This window comes from Vanessa tameamea, chromosome 16, assembly GCF_037043105.1.
Source record: "Vanessa tameamea isolate UH-Manoa-2023 chromosome 16, ilVanTame1 primary haplotype, whole genome shotgun sequence".
Taxonomy (NCBI): domain Eukaryota; kingdom Metazoa; phylum Arthropoda; class Insecta; order Lepidoptera; family Nymphalidae; genus Vanessa; species Vanessa tameamea.
The window spans coordinates 9,928,003-9,951,226 of record NC_087324.1 but is presented as its reverse complement, the minus strand read 5'-3'; the positions used below and the strand labels follow the sequence as shown (position 1 = coordinate 9,951,226).

The window sequence follows — 23,224 nt, the reverse complement described above, 5'->3', positions numbered from 1 at the left end:
AAATTCCTCTTAAGAAAATGCGGAGCTTCTTGTACCAAAATATTCAGATATACATATGTCAGAATATAATTCGACTCTTGCAAGTTTCATGACGTTTTATTTCAAATTAGAGGACGAGATTAATTCTAATCACTAATTATGAACATGAAAAATGAGGCCGTTATCTTTGGTTGAGATGGGCGTACTCTGGGCCTGGGTAGCTGAACTATCTCGGCTCATAAAATAATTTAACTGCAAATGAACTCACAAATATTATAAGTATACAAACGTGTTTGTGTTTGTTAAATCTAATTTACTTAACGACTTAAGCACTTAAGTTATAATAACTTGCTAGTAATTAGAAGACTAGCTGTAGTTATAAAATAAAACAAGTTGAGAACATTTTTTATAACCTACGATACGACTTATCGTGTCCCGATAATTATTCTTACACTCTTAAAGACTTACTAATTGAAAACCATATTATTTGTTTCTTTCATTGCACTGTATATTTTAATAATATTATAATTATTATTGAGTTTTGACATACGAATTCAATTTAATAAATAATTCATTTGTGTACGAGAATTATTAACATTAAGGCCTTAACTATATACAAATGAGAATTAGAAATAGTTACTGTATAAATCATGACCACGTGGAATAATGGCACCATTTCCCTGTTGAATCGCAAAAAACAAATTAATGTTAAATCTTTAAAGTATCCACTAAATTCTATTAAAGATGCGAATGGCTTGTCCCAGGAAAGATTTGTTGACTTTGCGGAGTCAGAAATCTGTGATGTTATTCATGTGTGTGTTAATAAAATCTATTTATGTACCGCAAATTCTTTGAAATTGTACGTCATCAGATTAATTATCTTAATTTCTAGTCATAATTTTAAGATCATATGTTCATTCTGTCGTATAGAGTAAAGATCATTCTTGACGCTACTCTTGGGAGGTTTTCTTAGATGAGATATGATCAACTCTTTTATTTTTTACTAAATATAATTTTCAGAATACATTCGGAATACAAATGTATTTACGCCCAAAAATATTTTATATTTTTTTTATTTGTATCTTTATAAGTCTTTGGTATGTGTTAACTGAAGGTCACGTCTTTAAATCCGACGATTTAAAGACGTGAACCTTTGTGAGTTTTCTTGTGGTTAATTTGATTTTTTATATCGTGAAGAAAATGACAAATATAAGTTCTCCACATTTATTTCTACCAAACCATCGAAGAATATCGTGGCAGAATAATCTTAAAAGAAGGCTTTTACTCTTTCGTGAAATAAGCTCGATCTAGTACCTTAATAACTTATTTATATGAAACTATTGAAAAAATAATAAAAACTGACTGTTGTGTAGTATGGGAGACGGGCTTATGGCTCTTTAACCATTTCTTTTAAGCAACTCAATCCTAAGGGAAGTTTCGTCATAAAACCTGGATAGGTGATGTAGAAACGGATATACAAACAGACGTGTCAGATACAGAGACAAACGTTTTCACAGGCGCTCGGCAATTCTATTATAGTAAATTATATCATTATTTTAATCTTTGGGATATTCAGAATTACTCGGTGTCTCGTTAAGGGTATCTTTTGTACGTCTATCTTGACTTGTGTAACTGTGTAAATTTAAGGCTTACGACTTAGCCTTGCAAAAATATAATCAATTTTTTCGACGAGAAACATGCTCACAGAAGTAGTACATTTTATATAAGATAGCATGTGTTCTGTAATGGGCAGAATTAGTCTCAAAGCCATTCATATATAATGTAATGAACTTGTGATGTAGAGATAGAAAAAGTCACTAGACGACCTTCAGAATGTAATGGCAACATGTACTTTAAGACATCGCGCACGTTATTACTGGATCACGTCCCACCCACTGTAATTTACGAGATAACAAACAATATGTTAGCTACTTTATATTAATAAAGTAAACTACGTGTTTACTAAAAAATAAATTCTTAAAAAAAAAACAGCCGGTAAATTTCCCATGCCCAGGCAAAGCCTTGGATACCCTTTTCCTTGTGTGGAGAAGATTCAGAGTTTATACCTCCACGCTAAACCAGACTGGATATAAAAATGGTAGATTGTCATTCCGGGACACGAGATGAGTTATAAAATCAAATTGAGCAAATGAATCATAACATTTAACCTCTAATACCTCAATCATGACTTCTAATCACTGGGCTGGTTCGGCAAAAATAAATGTGATCAAACTAAATTTAATTTAATTTAAGGAATTATTCCACTGATCATGGTCAACTGATCATGGTCAAGTGTGATGTGTGCTTAAATTTGTTCTCCTATGAACATTATACAATAAAATAACCGCTTAGTTATTGTTTTGTAAAAAACATATAAAACAGGCCTTTAAAAAGATTTTTATACGAAATCTGTGTACAATTTCAAATAAATTATTACGAGTGGAAACGCAGTTTTCACATCTATACATACATATAATGAAATTGGAGTGTCTTTTTGTAATATTAAAATAACCGCTTTTTACTAAATGCATATGTATGTATACACGGTACATATACCAAAACAATTATTTTTTTCCAACTTTTGTCTATCTGTCTGTTTGTTTACTGTAACTATTTTGTTACATTCAAACGCGCACGAAGTTGCGGGTACCGCTTGTTTTATATAATTTTTAAACGTTTCTACAGATGTAATCAGCTTGTTATACGGGTAAGGAAGTAGTTTTTCACCCGACGACGACGGATACGTAACGATTACGCAACGATGTGCGCTCATGAGCCCGCGCCTATAACATCATTATAGAAGGAAAACGTCTATATGGTGACTTAATTATAGAGATTTATGACGGATATAACATGATTGGAATTACGTTGCGTTAAAGTAAAAGTTGATTTCGGAATTTAAAAATAGAACGTTAAAGTTTTTATTTACTGATAACAATGTGTTGCAATTATCAAAATTAGATATTTTATTTTTTTTTATTTTTAATCCGGGTTCCCATTAAAGTGCATCTTGATTTGCTTAAAAATGTGTATACTGTCCTTTTTGAGTGTTCGTTATCAAAGGCTGACAATCTTTGCAGGCTTTATATTGCACAAGTATGCTCTTTCTCTGACTTATATAACTTAGGAACCGATTATATACGTTAAATCCACACGTTTGATAAGACGCAGTTCCAACTGCTTTTCGTGCTGTCTGAGGCATTGAATGTAAAACTAAAGTGATACTCGTTATTTGATAATCTAATACAGATTATTAAGCTTTTCTGCTAGCAGTTTATCTTTCAGATTTTTTTTTCATAACATATTTCTGACTAGATACAGTATATTTCCAAAACTTGATAGATAATTAAAAAATTATATACGCAAGGATAGATACTTTAATTGGTTTATATTACGATTATATTCAATATTACGATTACTCTACTTTGAGAAGACAAACGTTTAATCATGACTAGAAAATTTATAACATGCGTGTATAATGTATAGTGTATCAGACGACCCGAAAAAAATGCAATATTCATAAACAGGCAAAACTAAGTTCTTAATTATTATTTACATAAAGTGATTTAATTGAATGTTATTGTCATCAAAATGATAAACTATGACGCAATAAGACTAATAAGTGTTGTAACTTGTAACTGAGATAGGCCATTGGCAACCACGACTCCTTTCCGGGTCGGTGATCTCGAGGAATTAGAATCACCTGCCATTTTACTGTTAAATAATTATATCTATATATATGTATATAGTAAATGTTTTATATCCGTAAATGAAACCTCATTATTCCTTCTATTTGATAAAAACTTTTTATAATGAAGAGAATTTATATTCAGAGTAAACTCTCACCATAAATATAATATTGTAACGAAAAAGTTTTCCATTATTAATTGACCTTTTTGCTCAAAAATTATTTTTACTATAATATTGAAAATAATATAGTGTTGTTACAATTTCAATTTCATGGATTTTACTGTTTAACTTAAAATTCATTATATATATATATATTTAAGTTGATATTTTCAATTAGAAGTAATCACAAAACAAATTAAATGTCTTAATCGTATTACAAAAAAAATATGTAGACGGCGAAAAACGTTCACATTTTGTTAACTTAATTTTTATCAAAATTTATAAAAATAATATAATAATAAATAATATAATATCAACTTATAGTAGTCGATATAAAAATGTTCATTTAGAAAGAATACAAGTGAAACTTAATTATGAAACAAAATTCATCAATTTGAGTGTGTGCAATAACACGCACACAAGTAAAATTTTATTATTTATTTTTTTCGTTTGTTTATTCGTAGTGACGCATTTTTCATCGATTCTAAACTCAACTTGTCTAAAGTGTTACTTCAAAAATATTTATTTATTTACGTACAGACGTATCCTCGAAGTTTAAGAGTATTTATTGATTTGTAATCAGTCTCTGAAGCAAGATAAATGATAAACATCGAACGGTCAAAGCGGGAAATAGTAGTTCATAATTGTAGAGATAGTTGAGACGAGTAAACAGTCACACAATGGTTACCGTTTGACGGCAACCACCGTTCCGGGTCGTTGGCGACTGTGACCATCTGCTGTGCCACCTGCTCCTTTACTGTCATTAAATAAATAAATACTATGTTCGTAACGGTGCCTTCAATTTTTTATATTTTCTTTATCCTTTTTATTGTTAAAATTTATAAATCTCATATGAATCACTGTAGGTGTTATATACAATGTCTATCTATCTATCTATAACAGCCTCTAAATATTCCACCTCTGCGCTAAAGTTAGGTCCAAGCCTCCTTCAGGCTTGGTACTTATTCCACCATGCTGCACCAATACGACTTTTATGGAAGAATTGAAATTAGACACATGCAGGTTTCCTCAGGATATTTGCTTTCACCGCCGAGCACGAGATGAATTATAAACACAAATTTAGACATGAAATATCAGTGGCGCTTGCCCAGATTTCAACCCGCACCTATTAATTTACGTGTTTTAACTACTAGTACTGTTGCGTCTTATGTAAATTTATAATAAAGCTCATTATATTTTAATAATTTTATGCTAAACAAAATTGCGGATATCCCCCAATTTCAATTAGGTATTTTGATTCGTTGAGCTGTTACAATATATATATAGACGAATTAAAAAGACCTGGTACGATGAATTAGCACAGTATGGGCTATATATCGCTTGGCACAGGACTAGCCCAGTAACTGGTCTTTAAAGGTTGGTATTATTCCACGTGATAAATTCGAATGAAAAATATGATACATATTAAAACTACAAATTAGAACAATAGTGTTGAGACCCCTTTTATCGATAGTAATATTTGTTTATCGACTTTAATAATATTTTCAATAATAATTTAAATATATATCTCAAGGTCAGTAAGAACCCTGTCACTCTTATTTTAATGATTTAGTGTAATATATGCACTTTCCTAATCTCAACTAACTACGCGAGTTGAAACCTCACATGTCCTTGCGCGGAGAATGTATAGTTTAACTTTCGTCCGGAAAACATCAAGTTCGTGACCTGAATCGTGAGTGTAACTATTTTAACTTTTATTACAAACATTTTACACATTTGAACGCTGTACAATTTAGCGTCATTGTACTAAAATATACTTACGTATAATGAAAATTTATAACATATTTTGTTTTTGAAATATTTTATAATTTCATATCCCATTTTTGACACCACTGTTAGTATTATCACTCTAAGCCACCAGTTTCGTTTACTTATCAATACTTTATTTACCTTTTTTTAAGGTTATCCGGCATAGACACTCAGACATCCTGACAGTCAAATGACCATCATACTCAACATACATACATATCAAGATAATCAATCACTTTGGAGTAACGAACTTGGGCATATTCCAAATCAATTAAATAAAAGATACGTGCATAACTACATATATTTATAATATTAACTATTATAGATTCATTTATTCATATATCTAGGGAAGATTTACGTGTCGTAATCTATATTTTAACGAAAGTGCAACCGAATTATTTAATAATAATAATGGTGAAATATGGCAAACCATATTAATGCACTGTTGTATCAAACTGTGATGTCCCCGTAACTGGTTTCAGCTTTGTACCGGCTTCGATTTCCGTCCGTACCAAATATTTGTTTCTGTTTGAATATTTTGTTTGATGTTGACATTAGTATGTATAGATTTTCTAACCGTCAGTGGCTGTATTTTTATACGTACGTATATAATCGACGTAGTAAAGCCCAAAATACTACTCTTCAATGTGTCATTTTGTTAGGATAATAACTGAGCCAAAATATACTAACTACTCATCGGTTTATGGCACCCTACCAATACAAACCATGATTCAATGATACTGTTGATTGAATTTAGTAAGTCATTCCTCGCTGCTGTCCTTACGTTTATCTATTTCGCTCAGTTACTAGAATGTTCTATTCCTTTTTAAAGATTAAAAATAATTGGTACAAATAAATACATGATATTAAATTTGATATATCCTGTATATAAGTTCTATCGATCGGCAATTGACCTTTTTTTCAGAAAAATATTATAGCCTCTATATTATATTATTATATTGACGTGTATTTCTGAAAATTAAACGCATGTCATATATATTTTGTGACACATACTTTTATAAAAATTGCAATAAGGACAAAACACTCATCGAACACTCGATAGATTTGTACGGATTTGAGTTCGCGAATTTGAATGGGATTTGTTTACTGGGATATATCGCCTCTTTGAGAAGTACTGCAATATATGACTGTAAGATTTTGAATTTGTTTTATTAATAACTTATTTCACTTCGCTAAAAACTCGCTTTCATAGCTTATAAAACTCCTAACGATTAGTTTAAGCCGGATGATCATTATCATTCAATATTTCGAAATATCAATTTAAAGTTTTTGACAAAAAAAAGTAGTTTTTTTTTTTTGATAAATTATAGTATTTTTTTTTTCTCATAATTAATATAATAAGATTAGAGGTAACCAAATTAAAATGTTAAAGTTTTTTAATTATTTATATTTTAAAAGATGTTAAAATAAACTATAAATACGTCTTATTGGACTTGACTTACCTTTATTGTGTGAAAAATATTTTGACAGCTGTTTCGCGTCAACAAAGCTAACAATACACTTGTTTTAAGCTGCAATTGTATTTTAAAAATAAAACAATTATAATATCACAAGAACTGTCACTGCACAGATTAAAAAAAAAATATATATATATCGTATTCGGTTAAAAACTATTCGGTAGTTATTTCGTTGATTCGTCGTTTATTAATGAATATCGTACGCGATCGCGACATGCGCGTGCGCATCGAATCGCGCGCAACACTGACACTAGTCGGCCATTTTCTCAGCTCGTGGTGGGAGCAGATATAGGAAATAAATGGTAAGAGAATTACGATAGCTTACACTGTGAGGCTGTAGCGCTCGATACGATCAGAGGCAGTTTATAATAACAGTTCGATTTGTGTTTACAAGCACTCAATGTTATGACTTCATATAACATTTAATATTTAGTTTAAATAGCTTCAATGTAATCTCAAACATTTATTTGCATTATCGGCGGTGCCTATGCGAGTTTTAATGTGATTTTCTAATCCTAGTACTACGGACGATGAATACAGAAGATACCTATGTCTATACTGTTCTGTAGGAATCTATCTAAGTCTTTTTACTTATATATAACAGTATATTGTTGTTTTTCGTTAATAAATTACTATAGATTGAGACAATATGTTGCATAATTAACATAATATATGCACATATGTTTTATTGGTAGGTGGTGTGTTTAATAGTTTCAGTATTTTTTACTTCGATTTAAAACGACTTCTAAGACTAATAAAAATAACTGTATCGTTTTTCTTGTTGCCTACAGGGCAATCGAAAGGTCCTAAGTTTAAATCCAAGGTGCAACCAAAAAAAAAAATGGGTTTTTCCGTAATTAAATTCATAGTAGCATCCCGAAGTTGAAGTTGAAAGTGTGAACTATACGCGTTCTGAACTATTGTGGTCGTGGATGTTTGTCGTCCTATCGGATTATCATAGGGAGGGCATGATTGCATCTGTGCTTGAGCACACTTAAGCACAAAAATATCTCCTGCGGAGTACGCTATACTCCGATGAAAATGGTCATCGCGACCTAAATCGGTTAAGGGAATATCACAAATGACAATTTAAAAATTTCGTTTACAATAACCGCGAGAGGAGTATTGTGTTTATTTATAAATAATCGTAACACTGGCTCACTCATCCTTCAAACTCGAACACAATAATTAGTTCTCTTGAGAACTCCTAACGAACCGCGCAGGCGTTATATCTATACTTTTAAAATCGTTTGATACACAGCACAATCTTAATAACTAAGCTTTGAAAGCTGAAATTTGGCCTGCATCCGCTAAGTTTTTAGAAATTTTTAATAATCATTTAATGGGGTGTAATTGAAAGATAATCTCTGAGCGAATTTTGATCGTATAAAGTCGGCTTCACTTTTCCGATACATACATTCAAATCATTTGTTAAATGTACATTAATTAATAAAGCATATTATTCAACACAATATTATATAGATGATAAAAAAGCTTGGAGCTAATACTTGTTAACTTGCAGGTAGGATATTTATAATTTTATTTAACTAACATAACTTTATATTTTAAATGTTTGAAAAGAGTAACTACTGTTTCTTGTCGGTTCTTCTCCGTATAATCTACATTCCAAACTGGTGGTAGCTTGAATAAAGTATATTTTATTAAGATGAATGATCGATTTAATTTAAATGAGAATCCAACATTACCAGACATCCTCCCAGGGTCCGAGTATATTTTGATTGACCCTGCAAAATAACTGTGACTGAGTATCATCGTTTATCGTCATACAAATACTGATAAACGAGCTTGTTTCCCTTAGATTAAAGTAAATTTTATTTATCAGCTTTTGGAAAAGCATTTTTCCTATAAGGAAGATACAAAATCAATGTAACTTCACTTTAAGTCAAACATTTCTCGGAAGGTTCAGTTTCTCAGAACCAATTGATTGATTATACGAGTAAAACCTAACATTATATAAAAACAGCTCGTAGCTGTGATCGAGATAAATCGATGTAAGTGCTTCTAATAAGAAAATGACTGCTTTACAGAAGTCAGTCACGTTTGGGATTACATTTATTAATAAAAGTAGAGCCCTCTTCGGAATGATTGCATCTTTCGTTTTATTTACATCCATACAAAGTAAGATCGGATAGTCTAAGTACAGTACAGGTAGTAATCAATTCGTTAGCTTATATCCCACAGCTGGGCAAGGACTTACATTCTTAAGGGGAAGGTTTAAAGTTTATTCCAGCATGCTCCAGTACGGTTTGGTCATTATTAAAAATAACTCTGTCCATTGTATGCTGGTTTATTACAATGTTATTTTTTCAGCAGCTCGATATGAATTATCGGAACAATTCTATAATTCAACATCATGATGCTGATGGTTCATATTCGAGCCCGCGATCTTTGATTAAAGCTAATATGGAAAGAAATGGTTGATACGTGCAATTTAGACTCCGTAGATTGCAAGGCATTGAAATTGATGGTAGTTGAGAGTATATTTATTAAAAAAAACCGTTAATATATATATTTTTTAAATTATTGATGTCGTAAACCTATTGGCGCACTTTGGGGATAAGATTCGTATTCCGTGACGACAAACTGCGTGACGATCTCTTATGACATCATGGTCCCCCTACGCCGCTCTCTACTCCCTTACATACGAATATTGTATATTTCGTTGCTATATTATATCAAAAATCAAAAGTAATCTCCGCTCGACTTCACCGACGTTTCAAAATTTGATATTCATGCCATTTGAAAGCAATATTTATCCGTAAGACAATAAATGTTTATCAATTTATTCATAAACTAACTAACGTAGAGACTGATGCTTTATGTTAAAATATATGAACGGTTTATCTGGACCCGATCTAAGCTATCTTTGCATGGGAGTATTAATGGCGTAATCAATATTAAAATGAGTTCTTTCCAATAAAGGCTCCTAGCCAATCCAATAAATGTACGTTATAATTTGATTCATGTAACCAATTTTAAAATTTTAATAACGTTAAAGTTTTGCGCCTTTTCCATCCTACGTGACATCGGAGAAATAGTATTTTTTTATGTTGATACGAGTAAAAGCTATCCCCTTCATCCCCTGGGGAGAGTTCAGCCGAGCCACCAGTGGAGTACACAGCACTCAGTCTGGGATGCGTTATAACTAACTAATACGACTAATATGCTAACTAATACGATTCCCGGGTTATTTCTAACTTAGCCTATTAAGAATTTAAAGCTCATGTTAAAAATATATTGATAAATAAGACATATTACTCAATACAAAACTGTGCTAATGATAAAAATGGTAGACTTAATACTTATTATTTTTTAGGCAGGACATATAAGAACTTAATTGCACCTTATTGACATACTCAGAAAGATGAAAGTGATTTTATGAGCTTACAGAATAGAGAATATTTTGATTTGACATTCCGTGGCATCTCCGATCCGCGCCAAAGACGGCCCCATCGCAATGGTTTTAGAGGGTAAGAATCCCATATAACCGGATTCCCTCATCTAAGAGACCAGGGTATCTTTTTTATTATATCGGTTGGCGGACGTGCAGATGGGCCACCTGATGGTAAGTGGTCACCATCGCCCACAGATGGCGCTGTAAGAAATATTAACAATTCCTTACATCACCAATGCGCCACCAACCTTGGGAACTAAGATGTTACGTCCCTTGTGCCTGTAGTTACACTGGCACACTCACCCTTCAAACCGGAACACAACAATACTGAGTACTGCTGTTTGGCGGTTGAATATCTGATGAGTGGGTGGTACATACCCAGACGGGCTTACACAAATCTCAACCACCAAGACTTCTTCATCATTCAAGACGTTGTAAAAGCCATTAAGCTAACAATCAAATTGCTTTGAAACATTAAGATTGTTTGAAAAATATGTGATATGTTTGTCTGTAATTAATCTCATCATATTACGTCATTATATTTAATTCATACAACAAATAATTTGTGTAGGTATGTACGTGCTCGGAATACATTACAGAACAATATAACTGGGATTATATCTGATTTCCTCATTGTATATTGTAATTTAGATTTTGTGAGATTGGACATGTCTGCCTATTATTTTTCTATACATTTTCTTTCCTTCTAAAGTGTCGTACCTATGTCGTATTTAGTTGTAGTTCTGTAACCATCTTTTTTTGTATTTAATAATTTATTACGAGTTCTAAATTATTAAATAAATAAAATTAAACTATTCTTAGATAGTTCCCTTATTTGTTTATTCTATTTTAATTAGTAAATATAAAATCAAAATTACTGAATACAAAAACTACAAAACGCCTTCAAAAACTTAATAGCAATTATAAATACTGTCAAATTAGCTATAGTAAAATCTGAAATTATATTTTTGTAACTAGAATATAATATTTTTAAATTATTTTTGTTTTTTTAACACATAAAATAGATAATGGTTATAGTTAATTTTGTATGTGTATTCAAATGACTGTATTATCAATAGTATTGTGTAAATATGTAAATGTACTGAAAATATAAGCATAATTCAATGCGGGCTTAGGGAGTTGGTTTGCCCGCGACTTTGCCATCATTTTTTTTGGATATATATTTTTTTATCTGTATCCTGTTTTATTTCATATTTATTTATAATTATATATCAGTGTATTATGTACAAATTCAAAATATTAACTACTAACTTTCTTTAGCAGATCTGACGATCTAAATGTATATTAATTTGTGACTCTATGGTAGGGATTTATTATATATTGATCACATATTCAATGAAAAAAGGCATATTTAAAGGCATACTTAGAATTACAGTTTCAAAAAAGGTAATAATAGTAATATTTCATTTAAAAATCAAACGCGTCAAACATATAACCTCCTTACCTTAAATTCGGTTAAAAATAGTACTCAAGCTTCTATATACTAAAAATGTTTTCCTTAAAATAAACGATTTAAATACAATTTTAGTGTTACCTTATGTATTTATTTTTCGAATTGTGTTGTCGTTTGAACGATAAGTGATCCAGTGTTCAAAAGAGTACAGGAGGTGCAAGAGATATAAATCTTATTTCCCAAGGTTAATGGCGCATTGGCAATGTAAAGAATTGATAAAATATCTCACTGCGCTAATCTGTATGAGTGATGGTGACTATACACCACAAAATGTCTACGCCCACCTACATAAATAAAAAATATATGTATAATAAATCAATGAGAACTTTTAACGCCTGCTGAGGGTTTCCCCTAATAACAGCACCTAGCTAGTTACCTTTTCTTCCTCGCGCAGGATAAATGATTACCAGACTAGATTAGCAAGGCAGTCGAGTTAATAAAAATAATATTAACCTTGGCTTATTTTGTAGTAAAATTTATTAAAAATTAAAAAATAACAATTGTCAACAAACTAACCGACGTTGGTTTAAGTTATAATTCAGTCATGTCGCGTTCCAAATGTATGCGAATTTTTCCTCGTATTTAAGGTAAATGATTTATTTTGTAAAAATAGATAAAAACACATTGCTTCGACAAAACTTGACGATAACGAATGTTTTTAAAAATGATTATATTATTAATCCTTAAACTTGTTTTTATTGTAAACGCTGATATAATTAATCTGGATTCGAAAAACAGTAGCGACTTGAATCTTATTAACACCATTTTCGATATATTTGGAGCTAATGAAGAATGTAAGTAACTATTTTTATATAGTATTTAATTTCTTTATTTTTATTTCATATATCGTGCGATTTTAGTTTATCACTAGTTTTGGGTATTTATTTATATATATATAAAGACGTCTTAATCGTCGGAAAGTAGAGATTGGCTGGTAGAGCGTACTCTTAACATTCTTATATCAGGTGCGTTTTTCGTAATATACATATGTGTTGTGTTTTGTGCAATGCAATAAATATGTTTTTTTATCCTAAACCTAGTTGACACTTTTTACTCCGTGGTTATTTTCTTTAGGTCGCATTTGTATGGTGACTTAAATTTATTGGCCACCGGCCACTAAGACACAGATATATATTATTTTAATAGTTGGACGCGAACGGGGGAACGGATTACCCAATGGTAAGTTTACTACCCATAGAAATTAGCATCGTAAGAAAATTTAACCATTCCTTACATCGCCAACCACCAACCTTGGGGACTAAGTTGTTTTATCCCTTATGGCTGCAGTTACACTGACTGACTCTTCAAACTGGAACACAAGGTATAACATGAAATGTTTTGAAAAAACGATGAGAATATTTTTTTGCTAGTTGAACCGTTAATCAATTCGCTCAAAATAGTCAATTTCACAACTTTACAATGTTTAATTGTTACAAATTTAAATTGTGAATGCGTAAATTTATGTTATATGAATCATGAAATTATAATAAATTACGTTTATTACAATAATAATTTTATTATTAATAATTACATTATTATTTTATCGTAATTAATTTTATTTGCATGTATTCAAAATAAATTTCAATCACGCATCGCTATTTCTAAATATTACTTAACATAGCTAGAATTTAAAATAATAAAAATATAATAAATAAATAATATAAATACATTGTATAAAATTACCAATTATTATTGTAATTAATTATTATTATATAGTGAACTTTACTCCTGTCATTGACAAATGACTAATGACGATATGTTTTGACTTTTGACATTTTAGTCTAAGAGTCAGTGTTCCGCAGACTTACAGTATAGTAGCAAACTCCATACTAAAGCCAGATATACTGTTTCACCTGCCCTTGGGGAAATGGAGGTTCACTATTCCTATCGAGGGTTCCTTTGAGCGCGCCAGGGAGTCGAAAAGCTTAAAAATTGACTTTCGAAAGGTCATCGCAGCATATCTGCCGTTTTGATATCTATAAGAAAAAATATAGAAAAATTTAATGGTAGACACTTACTCCGGTTCCTACTATATTTTATATAATTTCAAAGCTGCTTAAATTTTATACAAATTTGCGTTATTTCAGCAAAGCTTAAATTTAATAATAATATTTATATTATTATAAAATAATATGATATTCTTGTAAATTTTCCAATGCGTGATACACTTATATCAATTAGATTGTATTTTAGTTATAAAATGACAGGAAAATGTGCTTTGTTTTTATACGACGATAAACATGCTTATTAAAAAATAATCCATGGCCTTTATTGTTGTTAACCTGTGTGGCAAAATATTATGTCTGACATTGAAACGACGGGAAGAGAAAAACCGTAACGTCAGATTTAAACGACACTTAGGGTTAGAACAAAGTGCGCGTTTCCATTATTAAAATTCTTGTCTAATTTTCTTTCAATAAGTTATTCATTGAAATAAAAATAATTTGATTCAATTCAATATTTGATATAAATGACACACAGGTTTGACGTTTCTTACAACAGTTATCCTATAAACATATATAAAAAAAAATGTTTATTGTGTTACATACAAAAAATAATCTATACCAGATTAGGAAGCAAAACCTAGTAAGGTACTAGTAAGGACTAGTACTTGTGTAGGACGGCCCGCTCTTTCATTACAATTTTTTTTTAAATATATATAAAATAAGTTTTTATTCACACAGAAGTCCACACGCGTAAAAAGATTTTTAACGATGAATTATTACATTCATTGCTTACAAATTTATTACTATAATATATATAACTATGTTTATATGTATACTATGTTTATTTTTTCTGAGTAATGGGTAAGTTCACTCCATATTATCAAGCGACATTTACTTTTGTTATTATAATAAGGCACTCATAATAATAACAAAATCAGCATGAGATATAATCCTCAATTGACACTTTAATTATCTGAAAGTATTACATTCCAAAAACGGCAATTGTTAATTTAAATGTTAAATAATATCTAAACATCAGTCACGCAAAAGACAAATTAAAATAACAACAAAAGGTTAAATCAATATATGAATGTATACGAGTTAAAATTTTAATGTTTTGGTATCTTTACAAAAAATAATATAATCGTCGAAAGATGTCTCACCGTGAAAACGTTTTTCATAGTAAATTTAAAGGACGATAACAGATCATAAACACTAGGACATTGACATTGCGAAGGATCAGACGTGCTCCTCTAGTGTATACGAAGCATTAATATTTTTGTTGACAGTTAATTTTCAGTGAATATGTTTTTTAATCTGTTGTGTGTATTACTTTTCGCGGGTAGTTGTTTCGCTATGAAAAGTTCGAAGGAGCTCGAGGGCTATCCATCTGGATTTTTATCAGACTGTAAGTTGTTTTTAATGATAAGATTTAACTCAAAAACTAATATTACATTTTACTCTAAACTTTTTGGCCCATGGGCCCGCAGTGGCTCTCTTGGTAACATTGATCAGCTGTTATAGGGTCAAAAATTAAACGTTAGATTTTTTTTGACACTTGCCTTTAAGGTCTATTGCTGGACTATTAATTATCCCATCACATAAGCTTCTAACAGTGCAGTGGAAAAGTTATCGATAAAAGGGTGACCTTACGGTCAGGGGGTCTATTTACAAGTCTCCGTCAAAAGTGCTTATATATAGTTATATATTGTATATAGTTTGTTAAACTGGTAAATGGGCCAACACTTTCCTGTCGCATCTCGCCTGTAAATATTATAAAAACTACTTACAGTAAATTTTATAGCGTCGTATATTTAATTTATGTCATTGACGTATTTAACTTAAAGGCCAGTATGTTACTTTCAATTATATTTTTATCTAAGTACTATTTATTTTCCTTACTTACAGAATATATACGTACAGTTGGCCGTCGGCCAAGTAAAAGTTATGTGTCAAGTTTTTTTGTCTACAAGTTCTAGTTATAGATAATTTTGAAAGATTACGTCAGTGCCGTGATGGTTACAAACCGTGAAACTAAACCGTTAAGTCTGAGATCTAAACTCGGTCTAGCACTACTGAATTCATATGCGTAATTTGTATTAGTAACTCATCTCTTACTCGGCGGTGATGGAAAACATCGTAAGGAAACCTGCATGCAGTGGATGGGAATCTGCCACGTATATCCACCAACCCACATTGGAACAAATTTATGGAGTAAGACCATAACTTTCTCCTCAAAATGGAGAGGAGCATTTGCCCAGCACTAACAGACTGTACAAAATATATTGAATTGTAAAAGTATCTTAAAGTACAATAATTATTACTTCAATATACATATTTTTTACAGACATTCTATAAGAATTTTCGCGAAATTTCAGAGAGTGACATTTAAACAATACTAGCATATCACCGTAAATCGCTTATCAGCACTACAAGAGTGAAATACGAAGTGAGTTACAGAATTACGCTAGAATAAAAACTTGCAGTGCGATTCTGTATTAATTCACTCCGTATCTCGACAAAGGGTGATACGCCATATTGATACGTGTATCTCATACATTTCATAATTATTATAGTCAATGTGGCATATCACATTCTGACGTTTCAGTATACCTCACTGAACTAAATCCTTATTCTACTGTTAACTTATTATTAATAGAACGAAGAGCCGAGATCGCCTAGTAGTTAGAACGCGTGTGTTAGATTTATAGAGAGTTAATACATTATGTCAGGATATTTTTTTATATTTCTTTATGATTTTATGATATTTTAAGGTTATAAGACAATAAAAGATTATATATGAAACTTAGATATTTTATTTAGCCATTATAATAGTTGTAGTAATCGTAATATTGTATCAATTAATAATTACAATAAAATCTTAATCAAAATATACTTTATTCAAATGGGCTTTTACAAGCACTTTTGAATCGTCATTTAACAAACTATTTAAAGTAAAGCTACCACCGGTTCGGAATGTAGATTCTACCGAGAAGAACCGGCAAGAAACTCAGTAGTTACTCTTTTTCAATATCCAAAAATACAGTCATTTTAGTTAAATACAATTATACTAACTTTGTATATTGATAATTGCAAAAACACAATTCATATATTCATCAATAATTTAACAAGCAATAACAATTACACTATATCACAAAATTATATCGTACCTTAAATGTTAGCAGCAACTTGCTGGTCCAGGATCAAAGTGAAAAGTAAACGTTAAGTAAAAGTGTTTTGTATGGAGCTTCCATCACTTATATAAGCCTCACTACAAATCACGTGACTCACAATAATGAACAGAAAAGTCAAAGTACCCTCTTATTTAATATCAATGTTATCAACACAATTCAAAAATAACTTAAATTAAATTATTATTATTTCAGAATTGATTAAAACAATACATAGTGTAAGCCTTGTTTGTAATTGTCTAATTATTTATTTATTTCTTACTTAATCTGACACGTGCATCTTAACCGATGATTGCGGGTTCAAACCCAGGCAAGCCACTGCAAGGCAAGGCAAGCAACCACTGAGTTTTCATGTGCTTAATTTGTGCTTATAATTCATCTCGTACTCGACGGTGAATGAAAACATCGTGAGGAAACCTGCATGTAGCCAATTTCAACGAAATTCTGCCACATGTGTATTCCACCAACCCGCATTGGAGCAGCGTGGTGGAATATGCTCCAAACCTTCTCCTCAAAGGGAGAGGAGGCCTTAGCCCGGCAGTGGGAAATTTACAGGCTGTTAATGTAAAAAAAGAAATGTTATAGAATGATAATTCATCTTATTTAATTTGATAATTGCAAAGATTTTTATCATTCGAATTTGCTGTTACCTCTCCATTACGAAATACTTCTACAATTATGCCGTAATTGTCTAATATAAAATAGCTTCGAACTGATTTTTAATCTTATTTATTTCTATGCCACGTTTCACGTTTGTTTACGTGCCAATACTTATTGCTAATGATATAAATTTTAACAAAGTCTGTATATTTTCTTCTTAAAACGATTAGTGTCGACTGCTTAGCTGTAACGCCATTGTTTGTAAAAGGACAATGATGTGCGAAAATTACTATGTAGTTTATTTTGATGCAAGTAAACATTGTTTTATTACGTGTTTTCACTGTATCGTAGTTTAAAATAATGTCTTTAATAATATACTTATTAAGAAAACTTAAAGTAACGGTATAGCTAATTTTTCTCTCTGCTTTCACTGATCTATGTTGTGAAATGTCGTTTTTTATGGTATAGGCAAACGGGCCACCTGATCGGTAGATGTCAGCACAGCACATAGATATTGGTACTTTAAGACGTTTTGGTACTGTAAGAGAGTCAATATCAATGTTCTACTAATATATGAACTAAGATGTTATGTTTCTTGCGCCTGTAGTTCCACGGATTCACACATCCTTCAAAGCGAAAGTCAACGATTTTAAATATTGCTGTTTTATAGTAGAATATCTGATGAGTGGATGGTAACTACACAGGACGGCTTACAAAATGTCCTGTAGTTAAGACAGAGGCCTTCCTTCACCTGACTACAGAGTTAAGGCGCAAGGAACATAATATCTTAGTTTCCAAGTATGACGTATGGATGTTAATATTTCTTACAGCACTAATATCTATGAGTGGTCGTAACCACTTATCTTCATATAGGCCATTGGCCTACATAGTATTTTTATTGAAACATCGTGTTGGATAACAATAGTTTCGTATGAGGCGCGACATTTTAAGATCAAAGTAACTCCAGGTCCCAAAAATATTATTTGTGACGACACCGTTCAATCTCAATCGTGTCTTCTCCATTGCACGTGACATTGACGAAATAATCTGTGCCCTCTTGGCACAAAAAAAAGCCAAAACAAAAAATATGACAACAGATTGCATCACCTTCTGTCGTATAATAGAACAGCTATCTGATACGACCCGAGATAGATCAGTCGCAAGAACAACGGCTTCACGTAATTTTGCTTAAGCAATGACAACCCTATCTTATAGACATCAAACTTTTAGGTGCAAGGTTCAAACTCCTTGGTGATATCCCCTAATCCCAACAAACAATTTTTAGAGATCTGAGGCGCCTCACCGATGTTTCATGACTAAACAATTATTTAGACGGGACTAAGCAGTACGTAGATTGGGAAGAACAACTGTTTTTTTTAAACTTTAATTTAATATCATTTTACAAGCTCAAATGAAACCGCTGAAATTGTAGAGTCATGATTAACATAGTCAAAGTTTAATCATAAATTTCTGTTAACAGGAATATTTCTATATATATATATATATATTTAACATAGCATTCGAAACTTAATTTTTTAAAATTGATAGAACTTGATAAGGCTTTTTGTACATACATTAAAAACAGATTATGACATGAATACATTTGGAATATTTCTGCTAATGCTTTTGAAAAAAATATATATGTGGTTATATGCACATTATAACAAAAAAAACAATGACAAACAACCTAGTTATATTTTTTATGTCATAAGACATTATCATCATACTACGATGTGTCACGATGTGTCGCGGATCTAAGCCATTATATTCCAAATTTAAATCTAATTACTCCATATTACATATCATTAAACCTTTTTTGTTGTCATACTTTTCAAAGAATTATTCATTTACATTATACTAAAGTAGTGAGATTATTTAAGAATTTGTGATACGCGTATGTGATATTTTGATACGAGTATCATATACATTTTGTGATGATTTTGGTCAACGTCGCATATCAGATTCTGACATTTCACGCTCGTGTTCTCCGGTGTTCGAGTTTGTTCTAAAATAATACCTCTGCTGATATAATTTTTTAAGGTTTGAATGAAAGAAACATAAAAAAATGGCAAACGCTGGTTTTTAATAAATTGATAAGAAGGTTTTTTTTAATTAATATCTTAGTCTCCGGTGAAGTGCGCTTGCCTAGGATTTATCTTCAAAGCCAAACAAACTTACAGGCTGGAATGGGCGTTTGGGTAAAACAAATTTTTTTTTACGGTTTGAAGAAATATTTTGGTTATCCGTTAATAACTGAATTATTCTTTCTTGACATAGCTATATCTTCTATATCTTTGATTGTAAACCTGTATGACCACGAATGATAAAAAACGGGAATTCCATATTCGACGTCCATTTGTTATTTGCAAAAAGTAAATAATCTCATCCTCTTGTAACATCATCTGTAGAATCTTACTGGCGTTTACCCTTGAAACAGTTTTGCTATCGTAAAATAAATAATTTTAACCCGTTCATGGAAACGCACTTCCTTCCGACATGTTCCTAAAATCAATATTTTTATTTTGAATTTTTATTGAAATTCTTTGTATTTTTATTGTGAAAGTGACCATTTTTTATGTCTCCTAACCAATTAGGGAGAAATGCTTAAACCCAAATAATCCTTGTCACCGGATATTCACCAAGTTTATGAATATATTTTGATACAAATAGGAAAATCATCTTTGCAACGTTCATTCTATGTATGATCTTCTAGAATGTTCTCATCTGAAATGGTTTTTGATAAGTAATTAATGACGTCGTTTTATAATTTTGTTTCAGGTCCAGGATCCACCAAAGAAGCATTTATAAGTAATAATACTCTTAAACACCTCAGAATATTTGTACAAAATACAAGTAGTTCAGGTCTTCGTAAGTACAACTACTTTCAGACCAATGAACTCGCTAATGATCCAGATATAGACTTTAAGAAGAATACTATGTTGTATGTAGGGGGGTTCTTGGATAGTCCAATTTTCCCGTTTGCCTCTATCATGGGCGCGGCGTACGAAAATTCTGGATATAACGTGTTGCTATTGGACACAAACACGTTTACTACAGTGGAATATCCCCGGTAAGTTGACTCTGATATTTTATATAAATAAAAATAATCAGATGGTTTTCATTGCAACCTTCGATTATCTACGTACAGCTCAAGAGATACATAGATATGGGGAAATAGCAATATTTCGTGTGCTTAATTTGCCTTAGGATTTATGTCGTGCCTGCGGTAAAGGCAAATATCTAGCTGAAACGTGCATGCTTCGGACGAAATTAATCCTTTAATCATGCACGGGATGGGATGTCTGTATTCTTCTCTTGTGGTTCCGCCTGGCTATTATGTATATATATGATATTCTATCTGTCTATGTGAATCATTATAATATAATATTATTACTTTTAATATTTCCAGAGCTGCGAGATTTATGCGTCCCGTTGGAATGCACACAGCCAAGATGTTAGTCGATCTCACTGCACAAGGCTTAGACCCAAAGAAGTTGGAAATTGTAGGTTTAAGTCTCGGCGGACAGACGGCTAGTTTCATAGCCAAGAACTATAGACTTTTAACTGGAATGAGTGTATCTAGAATAACAGCACTCGACCCTGCTGGCCCTTGCTTCAGGAACTTGGGGCCAGAAGACAGACTCGACAAGACTGATGCTGATTTTGTGGAAACGATTAATACAAATATCGATGAATTTGGAATGGCAGCTCCTGTCGGCCATGTTAATTTCTACGTTAATGGCGGAGAAAATCAACCGGGGGAGCTTTTTTGGATGCTGTGCACATCATTCTGTAGTCACATCAGGGCTTATACGATCTGGACATTAGCATTGAGGTATCGTGATGCCTTTGTCGCGATACAATGTGATTCGGTGCAACAAGCGAGAAACAAAAATTGCTTCGACAGACGACCTGTAGTGACTAATGTGTTGGGATTAAATATAAATAAGACTAACGAAGGGATATTCTACTTGGCAACCACAAACACCCCTCCATATTTTCTAGGAAAGAAAGGTATGAGGAAGCAACACGACTTTTATTTATCACTTACGAATTCACTCAATGAAAAAGACGTGATAAAAATGTGATATCTATTAAAATGACAAAAGTAGGTAAAGACATCTTTGACATTGAATTGACGTAATATTATTGATCGAATTCTTGAAAAATTGCATTTTGAGGGTCGGCGAAGTTGTTAAGTGAAATTTGGTTTTGTATTATTAAGATATAATAATCAAGATTTAAGAATCTAAGATGTATGTATTCAATTGTGTATATATTTACTCCCTCGTTTGAAATATAGACTATAGAATAAATAATATGTTGTATGTTGTTTACTGATATGAATAAGTTATCAAAACTATTTGCCAAACATTTTATGTTTAACTGAAATATTTTTAATTATGACAAATGGAATATATACAATATGTTAATAAATAAATAATAAATCATATTATTGGTTATGTTGAAATTAAGTTTTGAAATAAAGCAGCGCCAATTTCTTATGGTGTCACACATTTAAAAAGAAGAACACTCGTCTATATATGACATTCAGCAGTGGGGTTTTCCTGTTTGGCCTACAAATCAAGCCGGATACGGGCTTCGGGGTTGCCCAGCTTGTCCGTGCATTTTCTCAACGTAGCCTACAGCTACCGTGTCAATGGTTCCAATGGGTCAGGGCCTAATTGACCCAGTGGTGTCTATCCATATTTTCCGTCTAATCCCTGTGGTTGTCGTCTTCGGTGGTTGCGTCGTCCTATCGGTCCTTCTAATCGTCGTCGTAAATGCCTGTATCGGAACAGGTGGTCGCCGACACTAGGAGATCACGAGGTTGGAGAAGCTCGTCAGGCAGTCTTGCAATACTGTGGAGGTGGCCGTACACACTTGCCCCCGAGTGAATATAATACGTGCAAGATCTCGGACAAATGATTCGCCGCCTTGTTAGACAGTAAGAACTTCTGCAGCGACAGATCGGTGTGACCACTTACTCCTGGCCTCGGCGGGTGAGCTGACGAGCGGCCTTTCGCCGATGTTATATATTGTAATAGTGTGTAGTTTATTCTTGTACAGATAGATGACGGTGCCGATCATTAGCACCGAAACTTAATTTCATTATACTTATGTTGTATATGTATGTAGTCTGTATGTAAGTTCATGTATGTGTTTATGTTATGTTTAATACTATAAAATAAATAAAGTTAATCTGATTTTGTGTTTTTTCATTATTCAGGAGGCGATAATGAATTTTCTACTTGAGTGTATCGTGGAATACATTACCTTACATTAGCAGCCTGTAAATTTCCCACTGCTGGGCTAAGGCCTCCTCTCCCTTTGAGGAGAAGGTTTGGAGCATATTCCATCACGCTGCTCCAATGCGGGTTGGTGGTATACACATGTGGCACAATTTCGTTGAAACTAGACACATGCAAGTTTCCTCACGATGTTATCCTCCACCGCCGATCACAACATGAATTATATACACAAATTAAGCACATGAAAATTCAGTGGTGCTTGCCTGGGTT

General features: G+C 32.0%; 2 protein-coding genes across 3 annotated transcripts in view; one reads left to right on the top strand and one right to left on the bottom strand.

The window, feature by feature from the left end:
* LOC113395520 (uncharacterized) overlaps window positions 1–7,306 on the bottom strand; it is a 120,830-nt gene extending 113,524 nt beyond the window's left edge. Inside the window, exon 1 of the mRNA XM_026633118.2 lies at window positions 7,062–7,306. The gene's annotated coding sequence lies outside the window, so the exon portion shown is untranslated. The remainder of the gene's footprint in view (window positions 1–7,061) is intronic.
* A 5,297-nt stretch (window positions 7,307–12,603) lies between these two features.
* On the top strand, window positions 12,604–21,865 carry LOC113395580 (lipase member H-A-like). Of its 2 annotated transcripts, none has more exons than XM_026633204.2 (3): window positions 12,604–12,759; window positions 20,481–20,772; window positions 21,112–21,865. In XM_026633204.2, the coding sequence occupies exons 1-3, from the start codon at window positions 12,618–12,620 to the stop codon at window positions 21,788–21,790; spliced, it is 1,113 nt and encodes a 370-aa protein (XP_026488989.2). In that variant the 5' UTR covers window positions 12,604–12,617; the 3' UTR covers window positions 21,791–21,865. The 2 variants fall into 2 exon arrangements, with proteins under 2 accessions (XP_026488989.2, XP_026488996.2); XM_026633211.2 differs by lacking the exon at window positions 12,604–12,759 and adding an exon at window positions 15,135–15,319 and having other exon boundaries at window positions 21,112–21,862.
* The last annotated feature ends 1,359 nt before the right edge of the window (window positions 21,866–23,224 follow it).

What these genes read in the sequence shown, in the direction of transcription:
- LOC113395580 (XM_026633204.2), top strand. Translation starts at nt 12,618, where the DNA reads ATGTTTTTAAAAATGATTATATTATTAATCCTTAAACTTGTTTTTATT. An exon ending in ATTTGGAGCTAATGAAGAAT is followed by an intron (nt 12,760 to 20,480) that starts GTAAGTAACTAT and finishes ATTTTGTTTCAG; the next exon opens with GTCCAGGATCCACCAAAGAA. An exon ending in ACTACAGTGGAATATCCCCG is followed by an intron (nt 20,773 to 21,111) that starts GTAAGTTGACTC and finishes TAATATTTCCAG; the next exon opens with AGCTGCGAGATTTATGCGTC.